The 27134-nt window shown below is 35.6% G+C and overlaps 1 protein-coding gene across 5 annotated transcripts in view; it reads left to right on the plus strand.

Annotated features, from left to right (window-relative positions):
• The window catches only part of FAM133B (family with sequence similarity 133 member B), a 37151-nt gene continuing 10017 nt past the window's right edge, over positions 1–27134 (plus strand). For 3 of the 5 annotated variants that reach the window (XR_013160651.1, XM_077124007.1, XM_077124018.1), the window contains exons 1-8: positions 1–117; positions 4912–5009; positions 7183–7261; positions 17794–17868; positions 18009–18041; positions 18478–18537; positions 19218–19310; positions 22268–22318. Coding sequence is in view for 4 of the 5 variants with exons in the window: in XM_077124007.1 (XP_076980122.1) it covers positions 94–117; positions 4912–5009; positions 7183–7261; positions 17794–17868; positions 18009–18041; positions 18478–18537; positions 19218–19310; positions 22268–22318 (513 nt within the window). In the remaining variant the exon portion in view is untranslated. The remainder of the gene's footprint in view (positions 118–4911; positions 5010–7182; positions 7262–17793; positions 17869–18008; positions 18042–18477; positions 18538–19217; positions 19311–22267; positions 22319–27134) is intronic. The other 2 variants (XM_077124012.1, XM_077124002.1) reach the window with 1 other exon arrangement.

The raw sequence follows: 27134 nt of genomic DNA on the forward strand, positions 1-27134 counted from the left end.
CATTGAAGGATGTGAGGTGGGCCGTCTTCGGCTGTCTGTCGGGCCTGGTCTCCCTTGGCTTGTGATTGTGGTCTCCGTCAGCCATCGGGAACCATGGGGAAACGGGACAATCGAGTGGTGAGTACCCAGCGGGGAGACTAATGGGATGACGCTGGGCCCGACAGCGGGAGAGCAGGACCCCTCTTACTTCCGAGGACCCGCGGCCGCTCCGACCTCGGGCGGGGAGCCTCGGCGCCCCCCTTCCCCTGTGGGCTCCAGACGCGCGTGCGCTGCTCGCGCAGTTGGCTACTTCGAGCTCCCGGCTCTTTTCGTATCCCACCGCGTCCTGTGGCGCTGCTCCCCGGCTCCCTTCCCGCCGCACTCTGGCCAGCAGTGCCCAATTTTTAGAACTGTAAAGGCTTTAAATCTGTTCCCTCAGTATATTATTACAAAGTCTGAGGCCCAGGGAGGTTTCGGGACACGTTCGCGCCTCGGGATCGTCCACCCCCACCCCGTGGCTCGCCTTTTGCGCACCCAGGTGGAATAGAGACGCTTTGCGCAGCGTCCCGCGGCTAGGCGAAGCCCTCAGAAGAGGGCCGCACGGGAGACCTGCAAACGAGCCCAGTTGTAGAGGCTCCCGGTCTCCAGTGTGAGAACCGTGATTGCAGTATTTGGTTTCGTATCCATAGCACAGAGCGCTGCCTGGTACCTGATAGGCCCTGTGAATGAAGGAATGGCATGAAAATAGTTGGCTTGGAGTCAAGCACAGACTGGAATGTCGGTGCTGGTTTCTTGAGAGTTGCGTGGCCTAGGACAAGTTGCTTTTTTTTTTTTCTTTGAGTCTCAGTTTCTTTATATGTAAAAAAGGATGAGTGTTTTCCAGTCTTTGACAATAGTTAAAACTACATAGGCGACATGGTCCAGGCGACTGCTGGCATGAAAGTTGTTATTACACTAGTAAATAGATAAAAGAAACAAATAATAGCAAAAAGAATGGGAAATGGGACCTGATTAGATATTCGAAGTTCTGAGAGGAGTCAAAAAAGACGGTTCTTTTGACAGGTGGAGATGGAAGGAAGATATTCCGGTAGCAGAGACGGCTGGGGAGAAGGGGTGGTTGGTTTGGAAAACCCAGGTTATGCATCAGATTGAATAGGTGGTAGAGACATAAAGAGTAGGTTTTAGCCTTACAGCTCCTGAGCTTATTACATAGTTTTAACCATTGAGCAGAAAAAATAAGAAAGATAAAGACAGTGAAAAGTAACGTAGTGAAAAAATAGTTTCTTTATTCAGCGATTTCTTTTGTGCCGTGTGTATTAAAAGTCGTATTATGATGAAATGGTGATAGTCCCATCTTAAAAGGTTTGTTTTAATTCTACACGTCTTCATAATTGAAAATGTCAAGGAATCTCTTTGTTAATGGATCTTCATTACAATGTTGAGAAATGTTCTTTTCTCCCCCTTTCCTGGCTCCAGATCAGATTTTGTGATATCCTGACCCCCAGTGTTGAAATGGTGTTATGCTGGAACATCCCTAGGCTTAAGGTGTAAGACTATTTGGGCTTTTTAATGCCCTCGGGCTTCGAAGTTTAAAATTCACCTAACCTTGGATGTAGTTCAGAGGCCTAAAATGTTTTAAAGGGAAAAGGATTGGTTTATACATCCTTTAAAGCATTTATGAAACTTATCAAATTAGCATTATTTACCAGAACATGGTGTAACTGAAATCTACTTACTTTGGGTATGTTACCATAGCACAGGCTGTTCTGGTAATATTTTGTTTCCACTTCAAAGTTGTGGGACTGAAGATCATGCAATAAAGGGGTAGAAAACAGAGATTGTATAATTCAGTCTCCATGTAAAGGAATTCCTAATGGAATTATTTAAATTTGGACCAGAACTTGGGTTATCTGACACTCAGTTCAGTACACATTACACCCCTTGAAATTTAGTAATAAAAATGGATGTTTGCCTCAGGATATATTGGCATTTTAAAAATTGTGCCCAAAAGAATTCTAATTCTTTATTATATAGTTTTCAAGATGATAGTCTTGCTTTACAAAAAACATTTATATTTCAAGTTACAGTTTTTTTAAACTGAATGTTTTATTTATCTGGATTTGTAAAGGACTCTTTAAATTCATGATGGCACCCTTTGTTCCCGTTGTTTTCCAGAAGTTTCCATCATGTTCTTTTCTGTAACATCGTGCCTTCTAAAACTGATGCATCCTTGAGATAAAAATAGGTAATCAAAGTAACAAATGAAATTCTGCACATCATGTCCTTAGGAGTTTTGCTTCATTGCTCTTTTCATACCTGCCCACATACATTCCTCAGAGCCCAATTTGCCATTCTTAGTTTCAAAAACAATCCATTTTCTGTTACCCAAACTCATGCAGCAGTTTAGAGTCATGGACAGACCTAGCTATATATGAATGTAGCTGATTTGGTTTATATGGTCACAATTCTTAACATATTTGTCATTAGTGAGATTTTTCAAGAAATTGTACAATTTGTATATTTTAACTAATGCCTAACCTCCTGGCTCCTTAAGGTTAGGAGCATTACTTTTTGCACTGATACACAGTAAAGTGGAAAAGCCTTACTTTTATTGTGTATCGTAAAAAGTATTGTTGTTTATTAAAAGCACAAGCTGTCAGTTGTTTTGTATTCACAATGCAGTTAACAAATATTGCTGTTAGAATTAAATAATGGAAATACTAGAGTGTGCTGAATTAAGCAAACTGAAGGTAACATTTTTATCAAATGCTTGGAAGTAAACTACAACTGCAGCTCGTGTAGTTGCACCATATATTGCCTATAATTAGTGTCCTAGCATGAAAATATACTGTTTTATTTTTATTTTCCTCTTAAAAGTAAGCAGTAAGTTAAGTTGTCATGTGCTTTGGAAAAGCAGTTTGACAGACATTAAGGCACAAAAATGTTAATATACTTTTAAGATCTGTGCTAGACAATTTGAAGACTGTAGAAACATCGTGCAATTTTTGTTATATATATATATATATATTAAATTGAAATGAAATATTTCCACTGTAGTCTTTTTTAAGTTTGTTTTGTTTATTTTACGTGAGGATAATTCAACTCTGTGAATTGGAGTGGAAGAATTGCGGTTGAGTTTTTCTCATTTTGATTATTTTAAATATAATGTTTCTACAGTTATTTGTTTTTTTCTGCAGTAGTAATGAGTACTCATTTAAAAAAATTTTCTTTGGTGTATGAAATAATGCAAGTGGATGTTTTTCATATTTTGGTGCACGTCTAGATTTCTAAAAATTAATTGTTATTTATTATAGTGGTTTCTTTAAGGTTTTATTTGCAATTTGGTTTTGCTTTTTACTTGAAAAGTCCTGTCTATATTAGTAGCTGTAGATTTATTTCATTCTTTTTAATGAGTACATGGTACTTCATTTGGAGGATTTCTTTTTTTTTTTGTACATGGGCAGGCACCTGGAAATGAACATGGGTCTTAGGCATGGCAGGCAAGAACCCATTTGGGTGTTGTCAGTTTTTTTACAATTTTACTAATTCAGTCTTGAACATCCTTGTGTATATTTATATTCTTTGGAAATAAATAATTTCTGCAATTTTCAACTTAAAATATTTTACATTAGGTAAACTGCTAAAATTGGGACATGTTACCAAAGAAATCAGAAGATAGCATGAATAAGAGTATTGTTTTACAAATGATGAATTTAGCTTGTATGTTGTACTTGCTTCTGGTTGTTGGGATTGTCTGTAGTGTAGATAGTGGGGCTCTCGCCTCTATCTGCAGCCTCTCGTGGTTATTGTCATATTTCCACATGAAATTCTCAGCTAAGACAATTGGATGAAATATTTAAGGACATAACAGTCTATTTACAAATATATGCATGCCTCTGTTTTAGTTTTGTGTTGATATCCACTTCTAACCTTGATTCTGTAAATATCTCAGATGCTAGGGATTCTAGCATTCATTTCCACCTGTAGAAAAATTATGTTAAAGTTTGTCTTTTCATTCCAAGTAATTAGGCAGGACCCAGTTGAATGGAAATAGTTCTTAGTAGCTTTATATTGTTCACTCTGCCAGAGAAATCTGAAAGTACATAGCTGTCATGAAGGTGGGAAGTGTTGGTCATTTTTACAGATTTGGTTAAAATGTAATAAATACTTTTGCTTCTTTTAGAATGCTAAGTATTTTTAAGGCTTTAAGAGTAACCTTAATAACAGTCATTTTTAACCAAAATTGTTGATATTTAAGAAGTAGATATGTTTTTTAAAATGTTTGTTGATTTAAATTTGAGAAAACTGAATCTGAGGATCAAGAAACTGAGACTGAGACTGAATTAAAGACCAGATTTTATATGTGTAGCAGAGTAAATTTTATCTTTGAAAGGACATCTCTTTACGAGACACTGTCATCAACAAAGAAACCTTTGAAAGAAACTTCTAGATGTGTTTTTCTGCTATAGTCAGTACAGTATCAGAATATAGTTTAATTATTAATGTTTTAACAATTTGCAGATAAAATTGCCAACAGCATGGCAAGAGTATTTCCTGGAATTGAAGATGTGATTGAGTAAGCAATAGATTTAGAGTTATATCGTTCTGAACTTCTTTGAAATTGTGTTTCTTCATCTTACAGGGTTATTGGCCTTTATGAGAAAGCACTTTATCAAGCAAGCCTTCCAGAAATAATATATCATTACTATTTCCGTCAAATCCCTAGTAAAACACATATTCTGTGATTTAGTGGTGTTACTTCCTAAATTTGTAAGGTTTAGTGAGTTAAATTTTTGTAATGAAGAGTTAATTAGATTGTTCGTAATAAATTGACATAGTGTGCAATTGTAATAAAGATTGCTTGGTGAGTGGATGAGCTTTTGCCTTTTTTATGCTTGCTCTAATGGGACTAATTTTTGTTCTTTCCTCAAGGCCTATATGAACCCAATAGCAATGGCCAGATCAAGGGGTCCAATCCAGTCTTCAGGGCCAACGATACAAGATTATCTGAATCGACCAAGGCCCACCTGGTATTTGTGAAATAATTTACCTATTTATAAGCTTCTTATAAACTTACTAAAGCTTATTTTTAAAACTTCTGTTGGTTACCAAACAATTGCCAGATAACTTAAGTAATCTTTAAGGTAATATTTGGTATATGTTTTCTTTTGAATATATAAAACATATACAGACATTCTCAAACATTTGAGAATCCATCTCCCAATATACCTAAAGCACTGGCAGATAACCTTTTCATACCAATATTTTCTCTACTCCCTAAAAGAGATCTTAACCTTGCAGGTCGTGTTCTAAACTGTTTAAAACCGTGGGTTTGAAATAGTCTCATTCTTCATTGAGGTATAGCCAACTAGGGGAAGGATAATGTTTGGTCTTGTTTTTCACTGACTTAGAATACCCCCTTGTAAACTGTTTATTCAGCTGGCTTTTTTTTTTTTTTTTTTTTTTAAGGAAAGACAGAGAGAAGGAAGGAAGGATAGAAGGAAGGAAGGAAGGAAGAAAGGGAAACATTTTTAAACATTTTCTTGTTTTATTGTATTTTGTTTTTCCGTTTTTTGTTACATGGGCTGGGGCCGGGAATCGAACCGAGGTCCTCCGGCATAGCAGGCAAGCACCCTGCCCGCTGAGCCACCGCGGCCCGCCCTCAGCTGGCTTTTTAAAATCCTTTTTGAATGAGTGATCTTTTGTAAATAAAACAGCATAATACTGGTCTTATTCTTTTTTTAATATATCTTCCCTTATTAATACCATATTCCTGAAATGACATAGCACAAGCTGGACTTATCAGCTTCAGAAGTGCCTCTAAAAGCAGAGCCACTATGGTTGAAAGGTGTGCTTATATATATATAAGTTTATGTTTTTTATATATATATATACACACACACACACACGTACATGTATATGTTTCCTGTTTATTATATATATATATAATAAATAGGAAGTAAGCCTTGGTCAACTCTGACAGTTTTTATCATGCTATTGTTAACTGTTGCCATATACCAGACAATAGCTAATCCCCAAACCAAGTTATCTATCTTTAAAATTGGGGAGAGGGAATGATTTTTAAAAGGGAAATGTTCAAGCAAGTATATTAACTATTAACATGTGTTGGAGGTCCCCAAGATGACCCTCAAGTTCAGTAATTTACTAGAAAGAGTCACAGAAGACTCAGCATGTAGTCATATTCATGGCTAAGATTTATTACAGTGAGAGGCTACCATGCACAGTCAGCAATGGGTAAAGGTTCATGGGGCATTGTCCAGGGGAGGCCAAGCACAAGCTACTACAGGTCCTTTCTCAGTGAAGTCGCATAGTATGTATGAGTTTAATTCCCCCAATAACAAATTATAACCTATATAAGAAGTTACCAGCCTTATTCAGTGCCCAGAGTTTTATTGGTGGCTGGACACACAGGCAGCTTCTGCCTGGCACATACCAGAATTCCGTATTTCCAGAAGGAAAGCAGGTAGTCATCATAAGCTGTACTGTTTATACAAATGTTTAGACACAATGAGCAACCCTTACCAGGGAATAGTGAGAACCTCCCACAATTTAAGTTCCCAGACAACAGTCAAAGGCCAGCCTTCTAAGTGGGCCTTTCTAAGGATAATTCCTGCTATATTAATTCATTCTGCACAAGTTGCGAAGAGCGTTATAATATAAGTAGTGTAGTGATAGAATTTAGTAATTCAGTCAAATAGACCTTAGCTCACTAACCCTAAAATTACTCGTGGAGAACCTGAATCAATTTTTTTTACCTTCTCCAAATCTCAGTTTCTTTATCTTTAAAATAGGGCTAATTAATACTACCTTTCCTCACATGGCTGTTGTGAGGATTAAATAAAAATGTATTTTAAACAGTATCGGTTATACAATAAGTGCTCAGATATTAGGTATAGTAGCTTTTATGAACCATGTGTGGAAGAAGAGTGGTTAATGTTACCTGATGAGCTTGATTGTGATCATTGGTTTATATGGATGTGAACAAAGAAACCTGAAATGTATCAATACAAGAAAGACACTAAGAAAATATCATTTATAAAGCTTTTGTGGTCTTATTTTATCAAATATTTATTTATTTTGTAGTTTATGTATTTTTATACTGCATTTCTTATTGGAATTAAATTTAAAGCATCCATCTCTCATTTTAATTCCTTGAAACTTTGTATGTTCTCTTTTTTTAAGGGAAGAAGTAAAAGAGCAACTAGAAAAGAAAAAGAAAGGTTCCAGGGCATTGGCTGAATTTGAAGAAAAAATGAATGAGGTTTGTTAATAGTACCTTTTAAAAAATAGACTAATCTTTTTTTCTTATGATAAGAAAAATGAAATCATTTTTATATGTTTAATTTTTTAATAAATTGAGTATTTGGGCATTGATCTGTTTGCCAAGCCTAACAATTTATCCCTCTCCTTCTCTCCCCACATTATCAATTTTTTTACATTTGAATCTTATAGATACCTTCTCTCAATATGTCTTTGATGCTCTGGTGCCATATGGGCTCTTTTTAGAGAGGACCCATTTGATTTGCAGTGGGTAGAGCTCTGATACATTTTATGTTTTTATTCCCCCTCCCCCCCAAAAAAGCCAACACTTTTAGGAACTGAGAGTTGTGTCAGTGTCATAGAAGGCCCTGTTCCCACCAGTTTTTGTTTTATATTTTTGAGTCTTAAGCTTTTCCTAAAAGAATTCTTGAGAGAAAAACTGATGAGTATGAAAAATAAGGGTCCTGCTTATTTAAAAGTTAAGGTTCATGACTTAAGGAATTTCTGTTGGGTATGAATAGTTGCCCCTGGCAGCTTGCTACACAACCTTTTTGTTTGTGTTGCCACCACTAGATTTTTTCCTTCCATTGTCTGTTCCTTTTCCTCCTTTCCATCACCAATTTTATCTAGAATTGCTTTCCTTCTTTAGGTTACTATATTAGTCAGGGTCTTTGGGGCACAGGACAGAAAATCAGCTTGTATTTGTGTAAGGAAAAATGGGAAATTTTTTGGCACACAGAATTAAAAGGTAGGAAGAAGAGAATGATGCTGGGCTCAGAATACTGCAGCCAGGAATTCAGTCAGGAGACCCTCCATTTCTTATCTCTGCATCGCTGTGTATTTCACTTTAATTCTCTTCTTTATAGACTAGGATGCAGGTGGTAGTACATGGTCCAGAGGGAACAGCTCCCAGTACCTCCACATAATTGTCTTTAAAGCTTTGATTCCAAAAAGAAAACAAGCCAAAAAATCAAAGCTTTTGTCTTCCTACTCAGTTTTTTTGCAAACCACATATCCAATAAAAGCCTAATATCCAGAACATACAAAGAAATCCCCCAACCCAACAGCAAAACCACAAACAAACTGTTTTTTAGTTTGCTAAGCTGCTCGAAGCAGGTACCATGAAATGGGTTGACTTTAACAGTAGGAGTTTATTAGCTTTATGAGCTTACAGGTTTTAGGCTGAGAAAAATGTCCAAATCAGAGCATCATCAGGTGATGCTTTCTTCCCAAAGACCAGCTGCCAGTGATCCTAGACTCCTCTGTCACATGGTAGGGCACATGGCAGCATCTGCTGGTCTTGCTTCTTTTCCAGGTTTTCTTGCTTTCAACTTCTTCCTTTCTCTCTCTCTTTCTGTCTCTGTCTCCAGTAAGAGAATTAAGACCTACCCTGGGCCAGTCTTAACTGAAGTAACCTAATCAAAAGGTCCTATTTATAGTTGGTTTACACCCACAGGAATGGATTAGCTTTAAGAATATGATTTTCTGGGGTACATATCATTCCAAACCATCACACAGCCCAATTTAAAAATGGACAAAAGAAGTGAACATACTTCTCTCCAATGAAGATAAACAAATGGACAGAAAGCACATGAAAATGTGTTCAGCATCACTAGCCATCAGGGAAATGCAAATCAAAACTACAAGATACCATTTCCCACCCATTAGAATGGCCATCATAAAAAAAAGAACAGAAAATAACAAGCACTGCAGACATTGCGGAAAAATAGGAACACTCATTCACTGTTGGTGGGAATGAAAAACAGCAGAGCTGTTGTGAAAGACAGTTTGGCCAGCTCCTCAGACAGCCAGAGTAACAAAATATAGATTTACCACATGACCCACCAGTTCTGTCTCCAGGCATATAACCAAAAGAACTGAAAGCTACAACTAGAACAGACATTTTGCACATGGAGATTCACAGTGACACTCTTTACAGCTTTCCAACAGCTCTGGCAGACTCAGTCTTTTTTAAATGAAGATACTGAAGAGCCTCAAGCAGCAAAAATCTCTGCACTTTGGATAATTCATTGCAGAAGGAGAGATGGCAGAACATATTATTTGTTAGTAAATACTGAATGATCTCTAACAAGAGAGGCAGTTTCTTTCTCTAGTCTGAGTTCAGTATGACAGTATGAATGGACTTCCAGAGAGTCTCACATATCTGCCCAAGGCCAGAAGCCATCATCCTGGCTGCCAGAATTCCCACTGGAACTCACGGTTTTAAGGCTTGTTCCTGCAAAGCATAGCCTGTAAATGAAGTGAAAAGTTCTGTGTTCCTCAAGACTGTCACAGCCAATCAACTGGCTGAGACACAATTTTTTACACAGTGGACCTTCTACCTCAAGGAAAAAGGTCATTCAAGTTTTGATGGCTTATCAGGAGGTGCAGAACTACTTCCTTTAACTTCTGTTCGATTTCAGTGTTGTACTTTTGCTTCTTCACCCTTCCCTCCAGCAGCTCAAGAGGAGGACCTCTGGTGGCTGCCTGGGACTGGGCAGTTGGCAGCATCCATGTGGCCAGCGCTCCACAATCCCCTGCCAAAGCTCACTGTACTCCCAACTCAGTTTTTTTTTTTCTTGAAGAAAATGTCCTTTATTGTTTGTTTGATGTTTCTATTAATTTTTTTATTTTTTTTAAATGCAAAAAAACACCAAATGCAAACATTCTTAACTTTTGATCGTTCCATGCTACATATATAGTAAGCAGTTCCAATATCATGATATGATTGCATAGTCATAATCATGATCATTTCTTGTAACATTTGTATCAGTTCAGAAAGAGAAATAAAAAGAAGACAGAAAAAAATTCATACATACCATACCCGCCACCCCTCCCTCTCATTGATCACCAGCATTTTGATCTAAATTTATTTTAACATTTGTTCCCCCTATTATTTATTTTTATTCCATATATTTTATTTATCTGTTGATAAAGCAGATAAAAGGAGCATCAGACACAACGTTTTCACAATTACACAGTCACATTGTGAAAGCTACGTCACTATACAGTCATCTCCAAGAAAGATGGCCACTGGAACACAGCTCTGCATTTTCAGGCAGTTCCCCTCCAGCCTCTCCATTACATCTTGACTAACAAGGTGATATCTATTTAATGCATAATAATAACCTCCCAGATAACCTCTCGACTCTGTTTGGAATCTCTCAGCCATTGACACGTTATTTGTCTCATTTCACCCTTCCCCCTTTTGGTTGAGAAGGTTTTCTCAATCCCTTGATGCTGAGGCTCAGCTCATTCTAGGATTTCTGTCCCACATTGCCAGGAAGGTCCACACACCTGGGAGTCATGTCCCACGTAGCCAGGGTGAGGGTGGTGAGTTTGCTTGTTGTGTTGGCTGGAGAGAAAGGCCACATCTGAGCAACAAAAGAGGTTCTCTTGGGGGTGACTCTTTGGCCTAATTTTAAGTAGGCTTGACCTATCCTTTGTGGGGTTGTTTCATATAAACAAAACCCAATATTGGGGGCTAAGCCTATAGCTTTTGTTGTCCACACTGCTTGTGAGAATATATCAAGAATTCAACTTGGATTTATCGGGGCATCTCTGGACAAACCAACAAAATCTCATGTCCTACTCAAGGTTGCATGTACTTGTGTTCATTTAAGCTGTTCACATAAGTTATATTAGGAAATGCACTAGTCAAAATATAAATTTTGTACCAAATGTTTTTTGCTTTAGTCTCACACATAAGTTAAAATTTTAAATTATTAATTACCATCTATTTTCAGTACTCTGCAAGAATGACATTCCTTTGTTCTTCTTCATGCAAAAACATTTTTTAAATTTGTACGTTTAGTCACTATCATCATACACTCTAGGCATTCCTAGATTATCCCATCTCAGTCTTTATCATCTAACTTTCTTTCTGATTTCATTTGTGCCGCCAGCCCTCCTCCCTCTATCATTCTCACATTCAGCTTCATTCAGTATTGTAACATAATTGTATTACAGTTAGGTAGCATTGTGCTGTCCATCTCTGAGTTCCAACATCCAGTCCTGTTGCACAATCTGTATCCCCCCATATTTCCATGTCCTGGTGGTCTCTGTTACCAACAAAATAGTCTAAATTTATTCACTAATGTCAGTTCATCAGTGAGACCATACAGTATTTGTCCTTTTGTTTCTGGCTTATCTCACTCAGCAAAATGTCCGTAAGGTCCATCCACGTTGTTACATACTTCATAACTTTAATCCTTGTCTTACAGCTGCATAATATTCCATTGTATGTATATACCACAGTTTGTTTAGCCACTTGTCTGTTGATGGACATTTGGGCTGTTTCCATTTCTTGGCAATTGTAAATAATGCTCCTATACACACTGGTGTGCAAATGTCCATTTGTGTCCTTGCCCTCATGTCCTCTGAGTAGATGCCTAACAATGGTATTGCCGGGTCATATGGCAATTCTATATTTAGCTTTTTGAGGAACCGCCCACAGCGGTTGTACCATTTGACATTCCCATCAACAGTGGATAAGTGTGCCTCTTTCTCCACATAATCTTCAACACTTGTCATTTTTTTTTTTATTGTGGGTGTGAGATGATGGCTCATTGTGGTTTTGATTTGCATTTCTCTAATAGCCAGGGAATTTGAGCATCTCTTCATGTGCCTTTTGACCATTTGTATTTCCTCTTCTGAGAAGTGTGTTCGAGTCTTTTGGTTATTTTGTAATTGGATTGACTGTCTTTTTGTTGAATTGAACCATCGCTTTATAAATTCTGGATACTACCTTTATCTGATCTGTCATTTCCAAATATTGTCTCCCATTGTGTAGGCTGTCTTTTTACTTTCTTAACAAACTTCTTTGATGCACAAAAGTATTTAATTTTGAGGCGCTCCCATTTATTTATTTCTTCAGTGCTCTTGCTTTAGGTGTAAGGTCTATAAAACTGCCTCCGATTATAAGATTTATAAGATATTTCCCTACATTTTCCTCTAACTGTTTTATGGTCTTAGACCTGATGTTTAGATCTTTGATCCATTTTGAGTTAACTTTTGTATAGGGTATGAGATACGGGTCCTCTTTCATTCTTTTGCATATGGATATCCAGTTCTCTAGGCACCATTTATTGAAGAGACTGTTCTGTCCCAGGTGAGTTGGCTTGACTGCCTTATCAAAGATCAGTTGTCCATAGATGAGAGGGTCTATATCTGAACACTCTATTCATTTCCATTGGTCAGTATATCTATCTATGCCAGTACCATGCTGTTTTAACCACTGTAGCTTTGTGATATGCGTTAAAGTCAGGTAGCATGAGACCTCCAACTTCATTTTTCTTTATCAGGATATTTTTAGCTATTTGGGGCACCCTGCCTTTCCGGATAAATTTTGTTATTAGTTTTTCTATTTCTGAAAAGTAAGTTTTTTGGATTTTAATTGGTATTGCATTGAATCTGTAAATCAATTTAGGTAAAATTGACATCTTAACTAAATTTAGTCTTCCAATCCATGAACATGGTATGCCCTTCCATCTTTTGGGGCCTTCTGTGATTTCTTTAACAATTTCTTGTAGTTTTCTTTGTATAGACCATTTGTATCTTTAGTTAAATTTATTCCTAAATATTTTATTCTTTTGGTTGCAATTGTAAATGGAATTCGTTTCTTCATTTCCCCCTCAGATTGTTCACTACTCGTGTATAGAAACACTACAGAGTTTTGAGTGTTGATCTTGTAACCTGCCACTTTGCTGTACTCATTTATTAGCGCTAGTTGTTTTGCTGTGGATTTTTTGGGGTTTTTGACATATAGTATCATATCATCTGCAAACAATGATAGTTTTACTTCTTCTTTTCCAATTTTGATGTCTTTTATTTCTTTTTCTTGTCTAATTGCTCTGGCTAGAACTTCCAACACAGTGTTGAATAACAGTGGTGATGGGGGCATCCTTGTCTTGTTCCTGATCTTAGGGGGAAAGTTTCAGTTTTTCCCCATTGAGGATGATGTTAGCTGTGGATTTTTCATATATTTCCTTTATCATTTTGAGGAAGTTCCCTTCTATTCCTATCCTTTGAAGTGTTTTCAACAGGAAAGAATGTTGGATTTTGTCAAATGCCTTTTCTGCATCAATCGAGATGATCATGTGGTTTTTTTGCTTTGATCTGTTGATATGGTGTATTATATTAATTTTCTTATGTTGAACCATCGTTGCATACCTGGGATGAATCCTACTTGGTCATGATGTATAATTCTTTTAATGTGTTGCTGCATTTGATTTGCTGGAATTTTGTTGAGGATTTTTGCATCTATATCCATTGAGAGATTGGTTTGTAATTTTCTTTTTTTGTAATATCTTTATCTGGCTTTGATATGAGGGTGATGTTGGTTTCGTGGAATGAGTTAGGTAGCTTTCCGTCCTCTTCAATTTTTTTGAAGAGTTTGAGCAGGGTTGGTACTAATTCTTTCTGGAATGTTTGGTAGAATTCACATGTGAAGCAGTCTGCTCCCGGACTTTTCTTTTTGGGGAGCTTCTTAATAACTGATTCAGTTTCTTTACTTGTGATTGGTTTGTTGAGGTTGTCTATTTCTTCTCGAGTCAAAGTTTGTTGTTCAAAATGTTAAAATAAATTTAGTTTGAAATGCTAGTGATAAATGAAAGTGAGGGGTAAGGGGTATGGTATCTATAATCTTTTTTTCTGCTATTGTTTTATTTCTTTTTCTGTTGTCTTTTTCTTTTTCTGAATTGATGCAAATGTTCTAAGAAATGATGAATATGCAACTATGTGTTGATATTGAGAATTACTGAATACATATGTAGAACGGAATTATATGTTAGTGTTTTTGTTTGTTCTTAATTTTTTAAATTAATAAATAAATTTTTTTTTAAAAGTTGGTTGTTCATGCCTTTCTAGAAAGTTATCCTCTTCATCTACATTGTCGTATTTATTAGCATAAAATTGTTCATAGTATCCTGTCATTACCTCCTTTATTTCTGTGGGGTCAGTGGTTATGTCTCCTCTTCAAATTCTGATCTTATTTATTTGCATCCTCTCTCTTCTTCTTTTTGTCAGTCTTGCTAAGGGTCGATCAATCTTAGTGATTTTCTCATAGAACCAGCTTCTGGTTTTGTTGATTTTCTCAATTGTTTTCATGTTCTTAATTTCATTTATTTCTGCTCTAATCTTAATTATTTCTTCCTCTTTTGCTTGCCTTGGGGTTAGTTTGCTGTTCTTTCTCTAGTTCTTCCAAGTGGACAGTTAATTTCTTGATTTTTACCCTTATAGGCATTCAAGGCAATAAATTTCCCTCTTAGCACCACCTTTTCTGCATCCTATAAGTTTTGATATGCTGTGTTTTCATTTTCATTTGCCTCAAGATATTTACTGGTTTCTCTTGTAATTTCTTCCATGACTCACTGGTTGTTTAAGAGTGTGTTGTTGAGTAAATTTTCTGGCACTCGGCCTATTATTGACTTCCAACTTCATTCGTTTATGATCTGAGAAAGTGTTTTGTATTATTTCAGTCTTTTGAAATTTATTGAGACTTGCTTCGTGACCCAGCACGTGGTCTATCCTTTAGAATGATCCATGAGCACTTGAGAAAAAGGTGTATCCTGCTCTTGTGTGGTGTAATGTTTTATAAATGTCTGTTAAGTCTAGCTCATTTATTGTATTATTCAGATTCTCTGTTTCTTTGTTGATCCTCTGTCTAGATGTTCTGTCCATTGATGAGAGTGGGGAATTGAAATCTCCACCCATTATGGTAGATGTGTTATTTCTGTTTTCAGTGTTTGCCTCAGGTATTTTGGAGCACTCAGGCTTGATGGATAAATATTTATGATTGCTATGTGTTCTTGTTGAATTGTTCCTTTTATTAATACATAGTGTCCTTCTTTGTCTCTTTTAACTGTTTACCTTTGAAGTCTGATTTGTTGGATGTTAGTATAGCTACTGCTGCTCTTTTCTGATTGTTATTTGCATGAAATATCTTTTTCCCACCTTTCACTTTCAACCTATGTTTATCCTTGGGACTAAGATGTGTTTCCTGTAGACAGCATATAGATGGGTCCTGTTTTTTAATCCATTCTGCCAGTCTTTGTCTTTTGATTGGGGAGTTTAATCCATTAACATTTAGTGTTATTACTGTATGGGTAGTACTTTCTTCTACTATTTTGCCCTTTGAATTTTATATGTCATATTGAATTTTTCTTCTTTTTGCTTTACTGATAGTCTATATTTCTACACTCTTCTCCACACCTCTCTCTCCTGTCTTTTCTTATCTGCCTCTAATGCTCCCTTTAGTATTTCTTGCAGAGCCGCACTCTTGGTCACCAGTTCTCTCAGTGATTTTTTTTTGTCTGAAAATGCTTTAATTTCTCCCCCATTTTTGTAGGACACTTTTGCTGAATATACCATTCTTGGTTGGTAGTTTTTCTCTTTTAGTAATTTAAATATATCATCCCACTGTCTTCTCGCCTCCATGGTTTCTGCTGAGAAATATACACATAGTCTTATTGGGCTTCCCTTGTATGTGATGGTGGATTGCTTTTCTCTTGCTGCTTTCAAGATTGTCTCTTTCTCTTTGACCTCTGACATTCTGTTTAGTAAGTGTCTTGGAGTACGTCTGTTTGGATCTATTCTCTTTGGAGTACGCTGTACTTCTTGAATTTGTAATTTTAAGTGTTTCATAAGAGTTGGGAAATTTTCAGTGATAATTTCCTCCATTAGTTTTTCTCCTCCTTTTTCCCTTCTCTTCTCTTCTTGGACCGACCCCCAGCACATATATTCTTGCGCTTCACGTTGTCATTCAGTTCCCTGAGTCATATTTTTCCTTTTTTTCCCTATGTTTTCTTTTCCTTTTCGGATTTCAGATGTTCTGTCTTCCAGTTCACTAATCCTATCTTCTGGCTCTTGAAATCTAACATTGCAGGTTTCCATTGTTTTTTTCATCTCTTCTACTGTGCCTTTAATTCTCATAAGTTCTGTGATTTGTTTTTTCAGACTTTAAATTTCTTCTTTTTGTTCATTCTTTGCCTTCTTTATATCTTCCCTCAATTCATTGATTTGATATTTGATGAGGTTTTCCATGTCTGTTCATACATTCTGAATTAATTATTGCAACTCTTGTATCTCGTTTCAGTTGTTGGTTTGTTCCTTTGACTGGGCCATAGCTTCAATTTACCTAGTGTGATTTGTTATTTTTTGCTGACATCTAGGCATTTACTTACCTTAATTCATTTATTCTGTAGATTGTTTTCACTTCTTTTAGCTAGCGTTTTCTTGCTGGATGAATTTGTTGTCTGTCTGTTCTTTGACATTCAGTTCAGCTTTTTCTGGACTTAGGTTTTGTTTAACAGAGGGGAATTTTTCAATTCTTGTTTTCTTGTTTTTTGCCCTGCCTGTGTGATGCCTTTTTCCACCACCCTTAGGATGGTCTACTTACATATTATAGGTCCCAGCCGGATTTTCCCAGACCAGACTGGGCTCCTGTCAGGAGGAAAGAGTCACCTGCATCAGTGTCCCCTTAGTGTGAGACCCAGCAGGTTGAAAGACTTTCCTGTGAAGTTTCCGGACTCTGTGTTTTTCCTATCCTGCCCAGTATGTTGTGCTTGTTTACCTGCAGATCCCACCAGCATAAGGTGATGCAGTACCTTTTACTCCAGAAGACTCTCCCTGCTGGGGTCTGGTGGAGACAGAGGAGAGGTTGTAGGCTGGTTTTAATGGCTTCAAATTACCAAGCTTTGGGGTCTGAATTCTTTGAAGGAGGGATTCCACCTGAGTTGGGCCTCACCCCTCCCCTGGGGAAAGCACAGGCTCCAGACAAGCACTCAAACAAGCTTGTTTCTGCCTGTGCCTGGGGCAGTTGCAGCCTGAGAAGCCCTGCCGCTGTATCCAAAGGCAGTCAAGCCTTTGTAGAAACACAGCCACAAAAACCTATTTCTTTTATTTTCTTTTTCCGTCAGCCCTGCCCCCTTGGTGCCAGGGTAAAAATCAGCATCCTCCACTTTGACCAGGTTCACCTGAGCCGGGGGCCTATTTTTAGTAGTCAGAATTTGTGAATTAATTCCACAGTTGGAGCTTGGTTGCACTCAGCCCCTGTTTTAGTAAAGTCTGTTTCCTTTCCCCTCCCCTCTGGGAACCATCCTGTGGGGGAGGGGTGCCAGCTGCCACGGCTTAGGGCCTCACAGTTCTGGGTGGGCTTGCATCCGGTCCAGCTGGTCCAGACTGGGGTACACTGTGTGTTCGGTCACTGATGTGGCCCCAGGAGCTATTCTGTACTGTTCCTGGTTATTTAGTAGCTGTTCTGGAGGACGAACTAAATCCCACGCCTTGCTAAGCTGCCATCTTGGCACCTCTCTCCCCCGCAACACAGTTTTGAAGTTCCTGGGAAAAGACTCTTGTTTGAACCTGGCTTGAGTGGCTGAAGGGCATTGGTAACTGAGGCTCCAATAGAAGAAACATGAGAAGTATTAACATACGGAGGGAAGAAAGTAATGACTGTCTGTATTAGGTGTTCTGGAAATTGTTTTCAGAAGGGAAATAGATAGCCTCTGATTGTGTTTATAACCTTTTTTGCAGAACTGGAAAAAAAAACTCGAAAAACACAGGGAGAAATTATTAAGTGGAAGTGAGAGCTCATCCAAAAAAAGACAGGTAAAATCATTTGTTGGTTTATTACTCTTCTTAATCTCATAGTTGAATTTTCTTAGTTGTTCAGTGTTCTACCACTGGTAGATACTCCATTTAAAAACTCACATCACTTTGTTTAAACTTGTACGTTTGTTTCCATTTAGAGAAAGAAAAAAGAGAAGAAGAAATCTGGTAGGGTGAGCAAAAGTTTTCCCTTTTTCTAAATGTTATGATTAAGTGCCTACCAAAAAAGTAAGAATGATGTATTTAACTTTTATGCTGAAGGGAACTTAGACTCTAGATGAGTCAAGGAGCCATAAGGTCCTTGGTTGTGATAGGTGCTTTCATTTTTCTCAGTGATAAAAAAGAAAGTTGTCAACCTTTTCTTAATCTAGTAGCTCCTCAATTGCTTTTAAAGATGGAAAGTGACTAGCATTTGCCACATATGTTGTTAACTTTGCTGAGCTTTTTTCTTTGTTTGCAAGGAAGTATAACATTTTGCATTTTAATATTTAAATTTTATGATTATGGACATCTGTTCCTCAAATTGATTTTGCTAAATATTTGAGGAACTTAGTAAAAGAACATAATTCCTGCATCTCACAAGCTTTAATTATTTTGTGCTTGGTCAAGTATTCATCTTCTTCATCAAGCTCTGATTCTTCCAGCAGTTCTTCAGATTCTGAGGATGAGGTAAGATGCTCTTGTAATGATTCATGAAATAATATCTCTTAAATTTTTTAATATCAAGAGGAAAGCCATTGTTAAAAATCTGTTAGAAGTGATTACTTCCGTGTTTGATCAGTTATCCATAACTGACTGAATAAATGTACTGAAATGAATAAATGATAACTATATTTAAATAGTGGTATATAAAATTTTTTAGATTTCTAAATTTGTTCATTTAAAAATATCAGTAGAGAAAATGGATTTGAAAAATCTGAAATGCTGTTTGACTAGACTCAAACCACTTGACTTGTTTAATAAATTAGCAAAATATGTTACATTTTAAATACTAATTATTAAGTGAAAATAAATACTTCTCTTTACAGAATGGTCCTTTCATTAAGTTTTGTCATCAGTAGAAGGTTTAATATTAAGAAAATAGATAAATTTGGTGGGTGCAAGTGTAGTTCAGTGGTAGAATACTCACCTGCCACGCGGGAGACCCAGGTTTGAGTCCCGATCCATGAACTTCCCAAAAAACAAACAAACAAGGAAAACAAACAAAAATTCAACAAATGGTGCTCTAGTAACGGGATACTCACATGGAAAGTTAGTGAAATGTGACCCCGCCATACAGCATACAAAAAAAAAGTATTAAATTTTATTTTTGAAACAGAAAGCAAGTGTTTCTAAAATGTTTTATATAGGATAAGAAACAAGGAAAAAGAAGAAAGAAAAAGAAGAACCGTTCACATAAATCTTCGGAAAGTTCTATGTCTGAAACTGAGTCAGATAGTAAGGTAAAATTATTTAAATTTGCACATTTTGGATAGCAAAGACATTTAATTGGATTTTCCTTTTAATTCTTCCTGTCTTAAATTGCTCTTGCATTAGAAATGTGATTTTCTGCCTGCTTTTGGTATATTGCTGCCTGCTTTTGGTATATTGCTGTTCTGTTCCACTTAAATGATGTATTTAGTGTTATCTTACGTGACACTTAATAGTTTTCAAAGTGCTTTCACATATATGATCTACACATCCATGATAAGCATGGTAGACATTATTTTTCCTGTTTTTCAAGAAGTACTTCAGAGAACAGTTCTCTGTAATTCAGAGAGTAAGCATCTAGCTTAAATTCACATAGCTAGTGCTAGAATTAAAGTTGAATCTGCAACTTCTAATATTTGGTCCAGTGCCCTTTCTGCTGTACCATATTTAAATTATTGCCCTGAATTGTCAGATACAATTAATTCTCAAATTTTAATAGTCATAGGAAACATGTGACTCTTGTTAAATACATGAATTATTGGGTCCCATCTTCAGAGATTCTTATTTAGGAGATGTAATAAGTCTCAGAAGTCTACATTTTTTTAGCGCATGTCCTGTGTGATTTTGATGTAGGGGGTAAGGACCGTATTTGGACAAATACTGTGTTAGAGTCCCAGAAGACCAAACTTACTGTCTAGGTTTTGTGGCAGGTATCCACTTGGCCCAAGTGTAATTTCTTCTGACAGAATGACTGGTGTCTAAAAAGTATGATTCAGGAAATGTTGGTTTCCCCTTTGTTCTTTTAAAGAAAAGAATCTGCCTCATGTTTGTGATAGCTAACATTTATTGAGACCTAACATGTTTTAAAAACTGTTCTAAATTCTTGGTATGTGTTCTAGTTTGTAAGCTGCCAAAATGTGATAATATATCAGAAACAGAACAGCTTTTAAAAGGAGAAATTTATTAAGTTGCAGATTTACAGTTCTAAGGCCTTGAAAATATCAAAATTAAGGCAGAGCTATGACAATGTCCAAATTTGAGTGAAGTAGGAAGAGGTTACCTTCACTCAAGAAAGGCCAGTGAAGTTCAGGGTTTCTCTCTCAGCAAGAAGGACACATGGTGAAGTCTGCTAGCTTTCTCTCCCGGCTTCTTGTTTCATGAATGTCCCCCAGGGGTGTTCTCCTTCTTCATCTCCAAAGGTCTCTGGCTGCATGGGTTTTCCTGACTCTTTCCAAAATAGTTCCCTCTTAAAGGGCTCCAGTAAGCAATCCTATCTTAAATGGGTAGAGACACACCTCCATGGAAACCATCTAATCAAAAGTTACCACCCACATTTGGGTGGGTCACATCTCCATGGAAATAATCTAAAAGCTCCCACCCAACACTATTGAATGAAGATTAACAACCTTGGTTTTTCTGGGGTTCACAGCAGATTCAAACTGGCGCAGTATGTTAAGTCGTTTGATTCTCTCAACCCTAAGAAGTAGATATTTATCTGATTTTACAGGCAAGGAGACTGAGCTCAGGCTGCTTAATAACTAGAACTGAGAGATTCAGAAGCACTAATTCTTTTTTTTAAATTTATTTATTAATTAAAAAAATTAAGAACAAACAAAAACATTAACATATAATTCCGTTCTACATATATATTCAGTAATTCTCAGTATCATCACATAGTTGCATATTCATCATTTCTTAGAACATTTGCATCAATTCAGAAAAAGAAATAAAACAATAACAAAAAAAAAGATTATACATACCATACCCCTTACCCCTCATTCATTTATCACTAGCATTTCGAACTAAATTTATTTTAACATTTGTTCCCCCATTCCTTTTTGTTGTTGTTTTTTGTTTTTTTAATTTATTTATTAATTTAAAAAATTAACAAACCAAATAAAACATCAACATATATAATCAGTAATTCACAATATCATCACTTAGTTGCATATTCATCATTTCTTAGAACATTTGCATTAATTCAGAAAAAGAAATAAAAAGACAATAGAAAAAGAAATAAAATGAACACGGGAAAGAAAAAAAAAAAGGTTATATCTACCATACCCCTTACCCCTTGCTTTCATTGATCACTAGCATTTCAAACTAAATTTATTTTAGCATTTATTCCCCCTATTATTTATTTTTATTCCATATGTTCTACTTGTTTGTTGACAAGGTAAATAGAAGGAGCATCAGACACAAGGTTTTCACAATCACACAGTCACAATTGTGACAGCTATAACATTATGCAATCATCCTCAAGAAACATGGCTATTGGAACACAGCTCTACATTTTCAGGCAGTTCCCTCCAGCCTCTCCATTACATCTTGAATAACAAGATGATATCTACTTAATGCATAAGAATAATCTCCAAGACAACCTCTCGACTCTGTTTGGAATCTCTCAGCCATTGACACTTTGTCTCATTTCCCTCTTTCTCCTTTTGGTCAAGAAGGTTTTCTCAATCCCTTGATGCTAAGTCTCAGCGCATTCTAGGGTTTTTCTCAGTCCCTTGATGTTGAGTCTCAGCTCATTCTAGGATTTCTGTCCCACATTGCCAGGAAGGTCCACACCCCTTGGAGTCATATCCCACATAGACAGGGGGAGAAGCACTAATTCTTGCTTTCCATGGTGATGGCATTGGTCAATGTCTGAGCACTGTGTCGAACACCAGTGCATGTAAACACTACAGAAAAACACATAAAATAGCATAGAGTCCCTACTTTAAAATAAGCCATGTGAGTAAACAATAACTCTCGTTTTAGGTGTACATAGATTTGATAGGTAGCCAGAAAAAGGAAGAAGCTTCATTTCCTTATGAGCAAACACACTTATAATACAGTATTTTATCTTATATTGTCAGAGTAAAATGTTGGTATTAGGGTAAATTTTTTCAGCCATAGAACAAATTGCTCTTTTGATATTTTTATTAATCTGTAATGTTCTATACTTTATAATTAAAATTGATATATTTGCTTGTTTATTTAGGATAGTTGGAAAAAGAAAAAGAAGTCAAAGGATTCCATTGAGAAAGAAAAGGTAAAATATGTAACTTATTTTCTCACATTACCTTGAAATAGTCTAGAGTCTATCGTACAGTGCTTGATTTACTTCAATAAATTAATAGTAATATGTGCCCTTTTTGAATTTAAGAGACTTAATCTTTAGCTTTTATGGAATTTCATGTTGATTTAAGGGATTTGTTTATTTGGATTCATTATTGAAGGTGAAAAATCAGAAGGGTATTGTAGAGAGTTTGAACTGGTATAGATTAACAATGATCTCAGATTAAAAATATAAAATAATTGAAGTTAAACATTTTTTGGGTTTCTTGAGTCATTTTAAAGGAGAGCCTTATAATCAAAGAACATGAACTTGTGTTTCAAATTGAAGTGAATCATAGATAAGGGTTGAAAAATCTTTATTTTACTCTTGTAATTAGATGGTTTTTTTTCCAGTTATAATTTGTCTATAATTAGTACTATATATTCATACCTGCCTAAGTTTCTGGTTTATATTTTTAAATTTTTTTCTGATGATTAAAAAGAAAATAGAAGACTAAAAGCAATTCCTAATGAAAGGAAACTGCAGACTAACATCACTATGCTTAACTCAGACTTTTTATATTAATTTGCAAATAACAACCTATTAAGACACTAAAAAAGGACACCATCGTGACCAAGTGGGTTAACTCCAAGAATTCGGGATAAGAAATATATGGATAGAATATGCCAAAGGAAAGAAGCCATATGATTGTTACATAAGGGTTGACAAAAAGGCGTGTATGATTTGGGTGATTCATAATAATTCCTGGTTTTCAAAATCATTGTAAAATAAGAATACGTATTTACTTTCATGTTAAAGAAAAATGTACATATAAAATTAAAAGCCAGTAATACACAAACAGAATCAATTGAAACAATTGTATTGTGATTTTGAAATACTCCAAAATAATATAAGGTATAGAATAATTCAGTAAATACCCATGAACATACTAATTACAATTAACATTTTTCATAGGTGCTTCAGGTCTTGTTTTGTTTAAGTCCTCTTCTTCCCCAGAGGCACTCATGATAGTGTATATATCCTTTCTGTAAACATACAGTTAAAATTTTGTTTCATTACAAAAAAGTTGTAAGTTTACAGAAATATCATGTGTAAAATACAAAGTTCCCATAAACAACCCCATTATTAAAACCTTGCATTAGTGTGGAACATTTTTTGTTAAAATCTATGAAAAGACATTTTTATAGTTGTACTGTTAACTATAGTCCATTGTTTATAATAGGTTCACCATTTAAACAGTCCTGTTTTTTGTCTTTTAATTTGTATTATAGTAACATGTGTGACCTAAAATTTCCCCTTTAAACCACATTCAAATATATATTTTAATGCTGTTAATTACATTCACAATGTTGTACTACCATCACCACCATCAATTACCAGAACTCTGTATCAATCCAGGTAGAAACTTTGTACAACTTAAGCATTAATTCCCCATTCCCTACCCTCACCCCATTCCCTGGTAGCCTATATTCTAGATTCTACATCTGTGAGATTGCTTATTATAATTAGTTCATATCAGTGAAAAAGGACATTTGTCCTTTTATGTCTGGCTTAATTCACTCAACATTATGTCTTCAAGATTCCTACATGTTGTTACATGTTTTAATGCTAAATAACATCCCATTGTTTGTATATACCACGTTTTATTTACTTTCATTGCCTGATAGGTACGTGAGTTGCTTCCATCTTTTGGCAAATTGTCTTCCATAGTGGTTCCACCATTTTATATTCATATCAACAATGAATGAGTGTTCCTATTTCTCCATATCCTCTCCAACACTTGTAATTTTCTGTTTTTTTAGTAGTAGCCATTCTAGTGGATATGAAATGGTATCTCATTGTGGTTTTGATGTGCATTCCCCTAATAGCCACTGGGAGCATCTTTTCATATGGTTTATGGCTATTTGTATATCCTGTTTAGAGAAATGTCTACTCCAGTCTTTTACCCATGTTTTAATTGGGTCATTTCCCATTTTATTGTTGAGTTGTAGAATTTCTTTATATATTCAGTATTAAACCCTTATCTGATATGTGGTTTCTAAATGCTTTCTCCCATTGTGTAGGTTATTTTTTTTACATTCAAGCCTTAGATGCATAAAAGTTTTAAGTTTTAACGAGATCCCATTTACCTGTTTTTCTTTTGTTGCTTGTGCTTTGTGTGTAAAGCTGAAGAAATGAGAGAGCCTAAGGATGCTCTCTGTTTTATCCTAGGAGTTTTTAAAAAGTTTTGGTTTGTGTATTTAGGCCTTTGATCCATTTTGAGACAATTTTTGTATGTGGGGTGTTATAGGGGGTTCCCTTTCATTCTGTTGGTTATGGATGTCCAGTTCTCCCATAGAACAATTTGTTGAAGAGACTATTCTTTTCCAGTTGAATAGACTTGACAATTTTGTCAAAATGAATGGACCATAGATATGAGGGTCTATTTCTGAACTCTCAATTCATTTCCAATGGTCAATATATATACCTTTGCCAGTATCATGCTGTTTTGACCACTGCAGCTTTATAATATGCTTTGAAGTCAGGAAGTGTGAGTCCAACTTTCTTCTTGTTTTTTCAAGAAAATTTTGACTATTCAGGGCCCCTTACTTTTCCAAATAAATTTGATGATTGTCTTTTCCATTTCTGCAAAGTAGGCGTTTAGAATTTTGATTGGGATTTCATTGAATCTGTAAATCATTTTGGGTAGAATTGACATCTTGACAATATTAGTCTTCTAGTCCTGAGCGTAGAATAACCTTTCATATATTTAGGTCTTTTTGTTTGTTTGTTTTTTAAGCAAAGTTTTGTGGTTTCCTGTGTATAAGTCCTTCACATCCTTGGTTAAATGTATTCCTAGGTATTTGATTATTTTAGTAACCATTGTAAATGGATGTTATTTCTTGATTGCTCATTATTAGTGTATAGAAACACTACTAATTTTTGCATTTGATTGTGTATCCTGTCACTTTGTTTTATTCTTTATTAGCTCTAATAACTTTCTTGTCGATTTTTCTGTACTTTCTATAATAAGATCATATCATCTGCAAATAGTGAAGGTTTTACTTCCTCCTTTCCCACTTGGATGCCTTTTATTTCTTTTTCTTGCCTAACTGTCCTGACCAGAATTTCCAGCACAATGTTGAGTGATGGTGGCCATTCTTGTCTTGTTCCAGATCTTTGAGGGAAAGCTTTTCAGTGTTTCACCATGAAATACGATGTTAGCAGTGGATTTTTCATATGTGCTGTTTATCATACTATGGAAGTTTCCCTCTATTCCTATTTTTCTAAGTGTTTTTATCAAGAAAGGATGCTGAATTTGTCAAATGCTTTTTCTGCATCGATTGAAATGATCATGTGGGATTTCTTTTAGACACTTATTACATAAGTATGTGCTCATGAACTACAGCGTCTTGTTATTTTAAATGGTATATTGTGTTTCTTTCTGAAACTTATTTTTTGCTCGATATTGCCATTAATTTTCAATTTTATTTCTTTGCCTTATACTGTTCCATCATATTAGTATACCTCAGTTTTTATTTATCCATTCTCCTGTTTGTGGATGTCTAGATTGTTGCCATTTTTCTTTAATGCAAACAGTGCTAGAATGTAATATTTCTTGTCCATTTCTCCTATCTATAGTATGCTTAGGGTTATACTTGGTAGGTCTAAGATATTTGTACTTTTTATCTGTCTACATTTTGTTCACCTTAATGATCTAAATTGCATTTCTGCTAATAGTATATAACACGTTGTCCAACATCTTTGTCAACACTGTGGATTTTCATTTTTGTGAATTTACATTTATTATCCATTCGTGTTTCTGTTTCTATGAATTGCCTGTTCATAGTCCCTGCCCACTTTTCTGTTATATTATTTTTTATCTTACTGATTTGTAGGAGTTAAATATTCTGAATAATATCCTTTTATATACATGATTGACATCTTTTGGTCAGTGGCTTTTCTTAACCTTGTTTGTGGTGTTTTAAAATTATGTTAAGGTTTTAATTTTGAGTCATATATCAATCATTGCTTTTAGCTGCATTATTATTTAGAATTGTTCTAGAGTACTAGACAGTGCACCTGGAAGAAAGAACAAAATAAAATGTAAAAACGATAAAGCAAATGTTGTGATTGTATACCTGGAAAACATAAAATACTAAACTGAAAAAAATAACAAAAATATTAATAAAGTATTCAGTAGGTGGCCAGTAGTAGTAAGTTAATATACACTAATTTTTAACTTTTCCATGTGGTGTATTATAAATGTAAATAATACCCAATTGGAAAATATAATGAAAGGAAATATCCATTTATAATAGTAACAAAGAAGTACATGGGAAAGTTTTAAAGTGGATAGGACTTATTTGAAGAAAACTGTATATAGTGTTCTCAGAGGTGTATATGAAAATTTAATAAATGGAGAACTATAATGTGTTCCTAGGTGTGTATTATCCTACTAGATATTAAAATAGTTATATAAATGCTTTAATTAAAAGTGTTGGACTGGTACAGGAATAGACATATTCCTGAAGGTATCTGTGAAATTTAATGCATAATAGGGTAACATTTCTTCGAACAAAATGACTATTTGGAAGAGTAAAGCTGTAACCTCTTCAAAACCAAATGAATCCCAGATAAGTCAGAGATTTAAATGTGTGAAAATACAGCCATACAATGTCAAGGGTTGATATTTTTATAATATTGGAGTGAGGTATGCCTATGCCTCAAAATTCCAAAAGCTTTTAAGGAGAAGATTGACAAGTTTGAGCATGTAATTCAAATTCTGAATGCAAAAAGAGATGGTTTA

The sequence above is a fragment of the Tamandua tetradactyla genome, chromosome 1 (genome assembly GCF_023851605.1).
Source record: "Tamandua tetradactyla isolate mTamTet1 chromosome 1, mTamTet1.pri, whole genome shotgun sequence".
In the NCBI taxonomy this organism is placed as follows: Eukaryota; Metazoa; Chordata; class Mammalia; order Pilosa; family Myrmecophagidae; genus Tamandua; species Tamandua tetradactyla.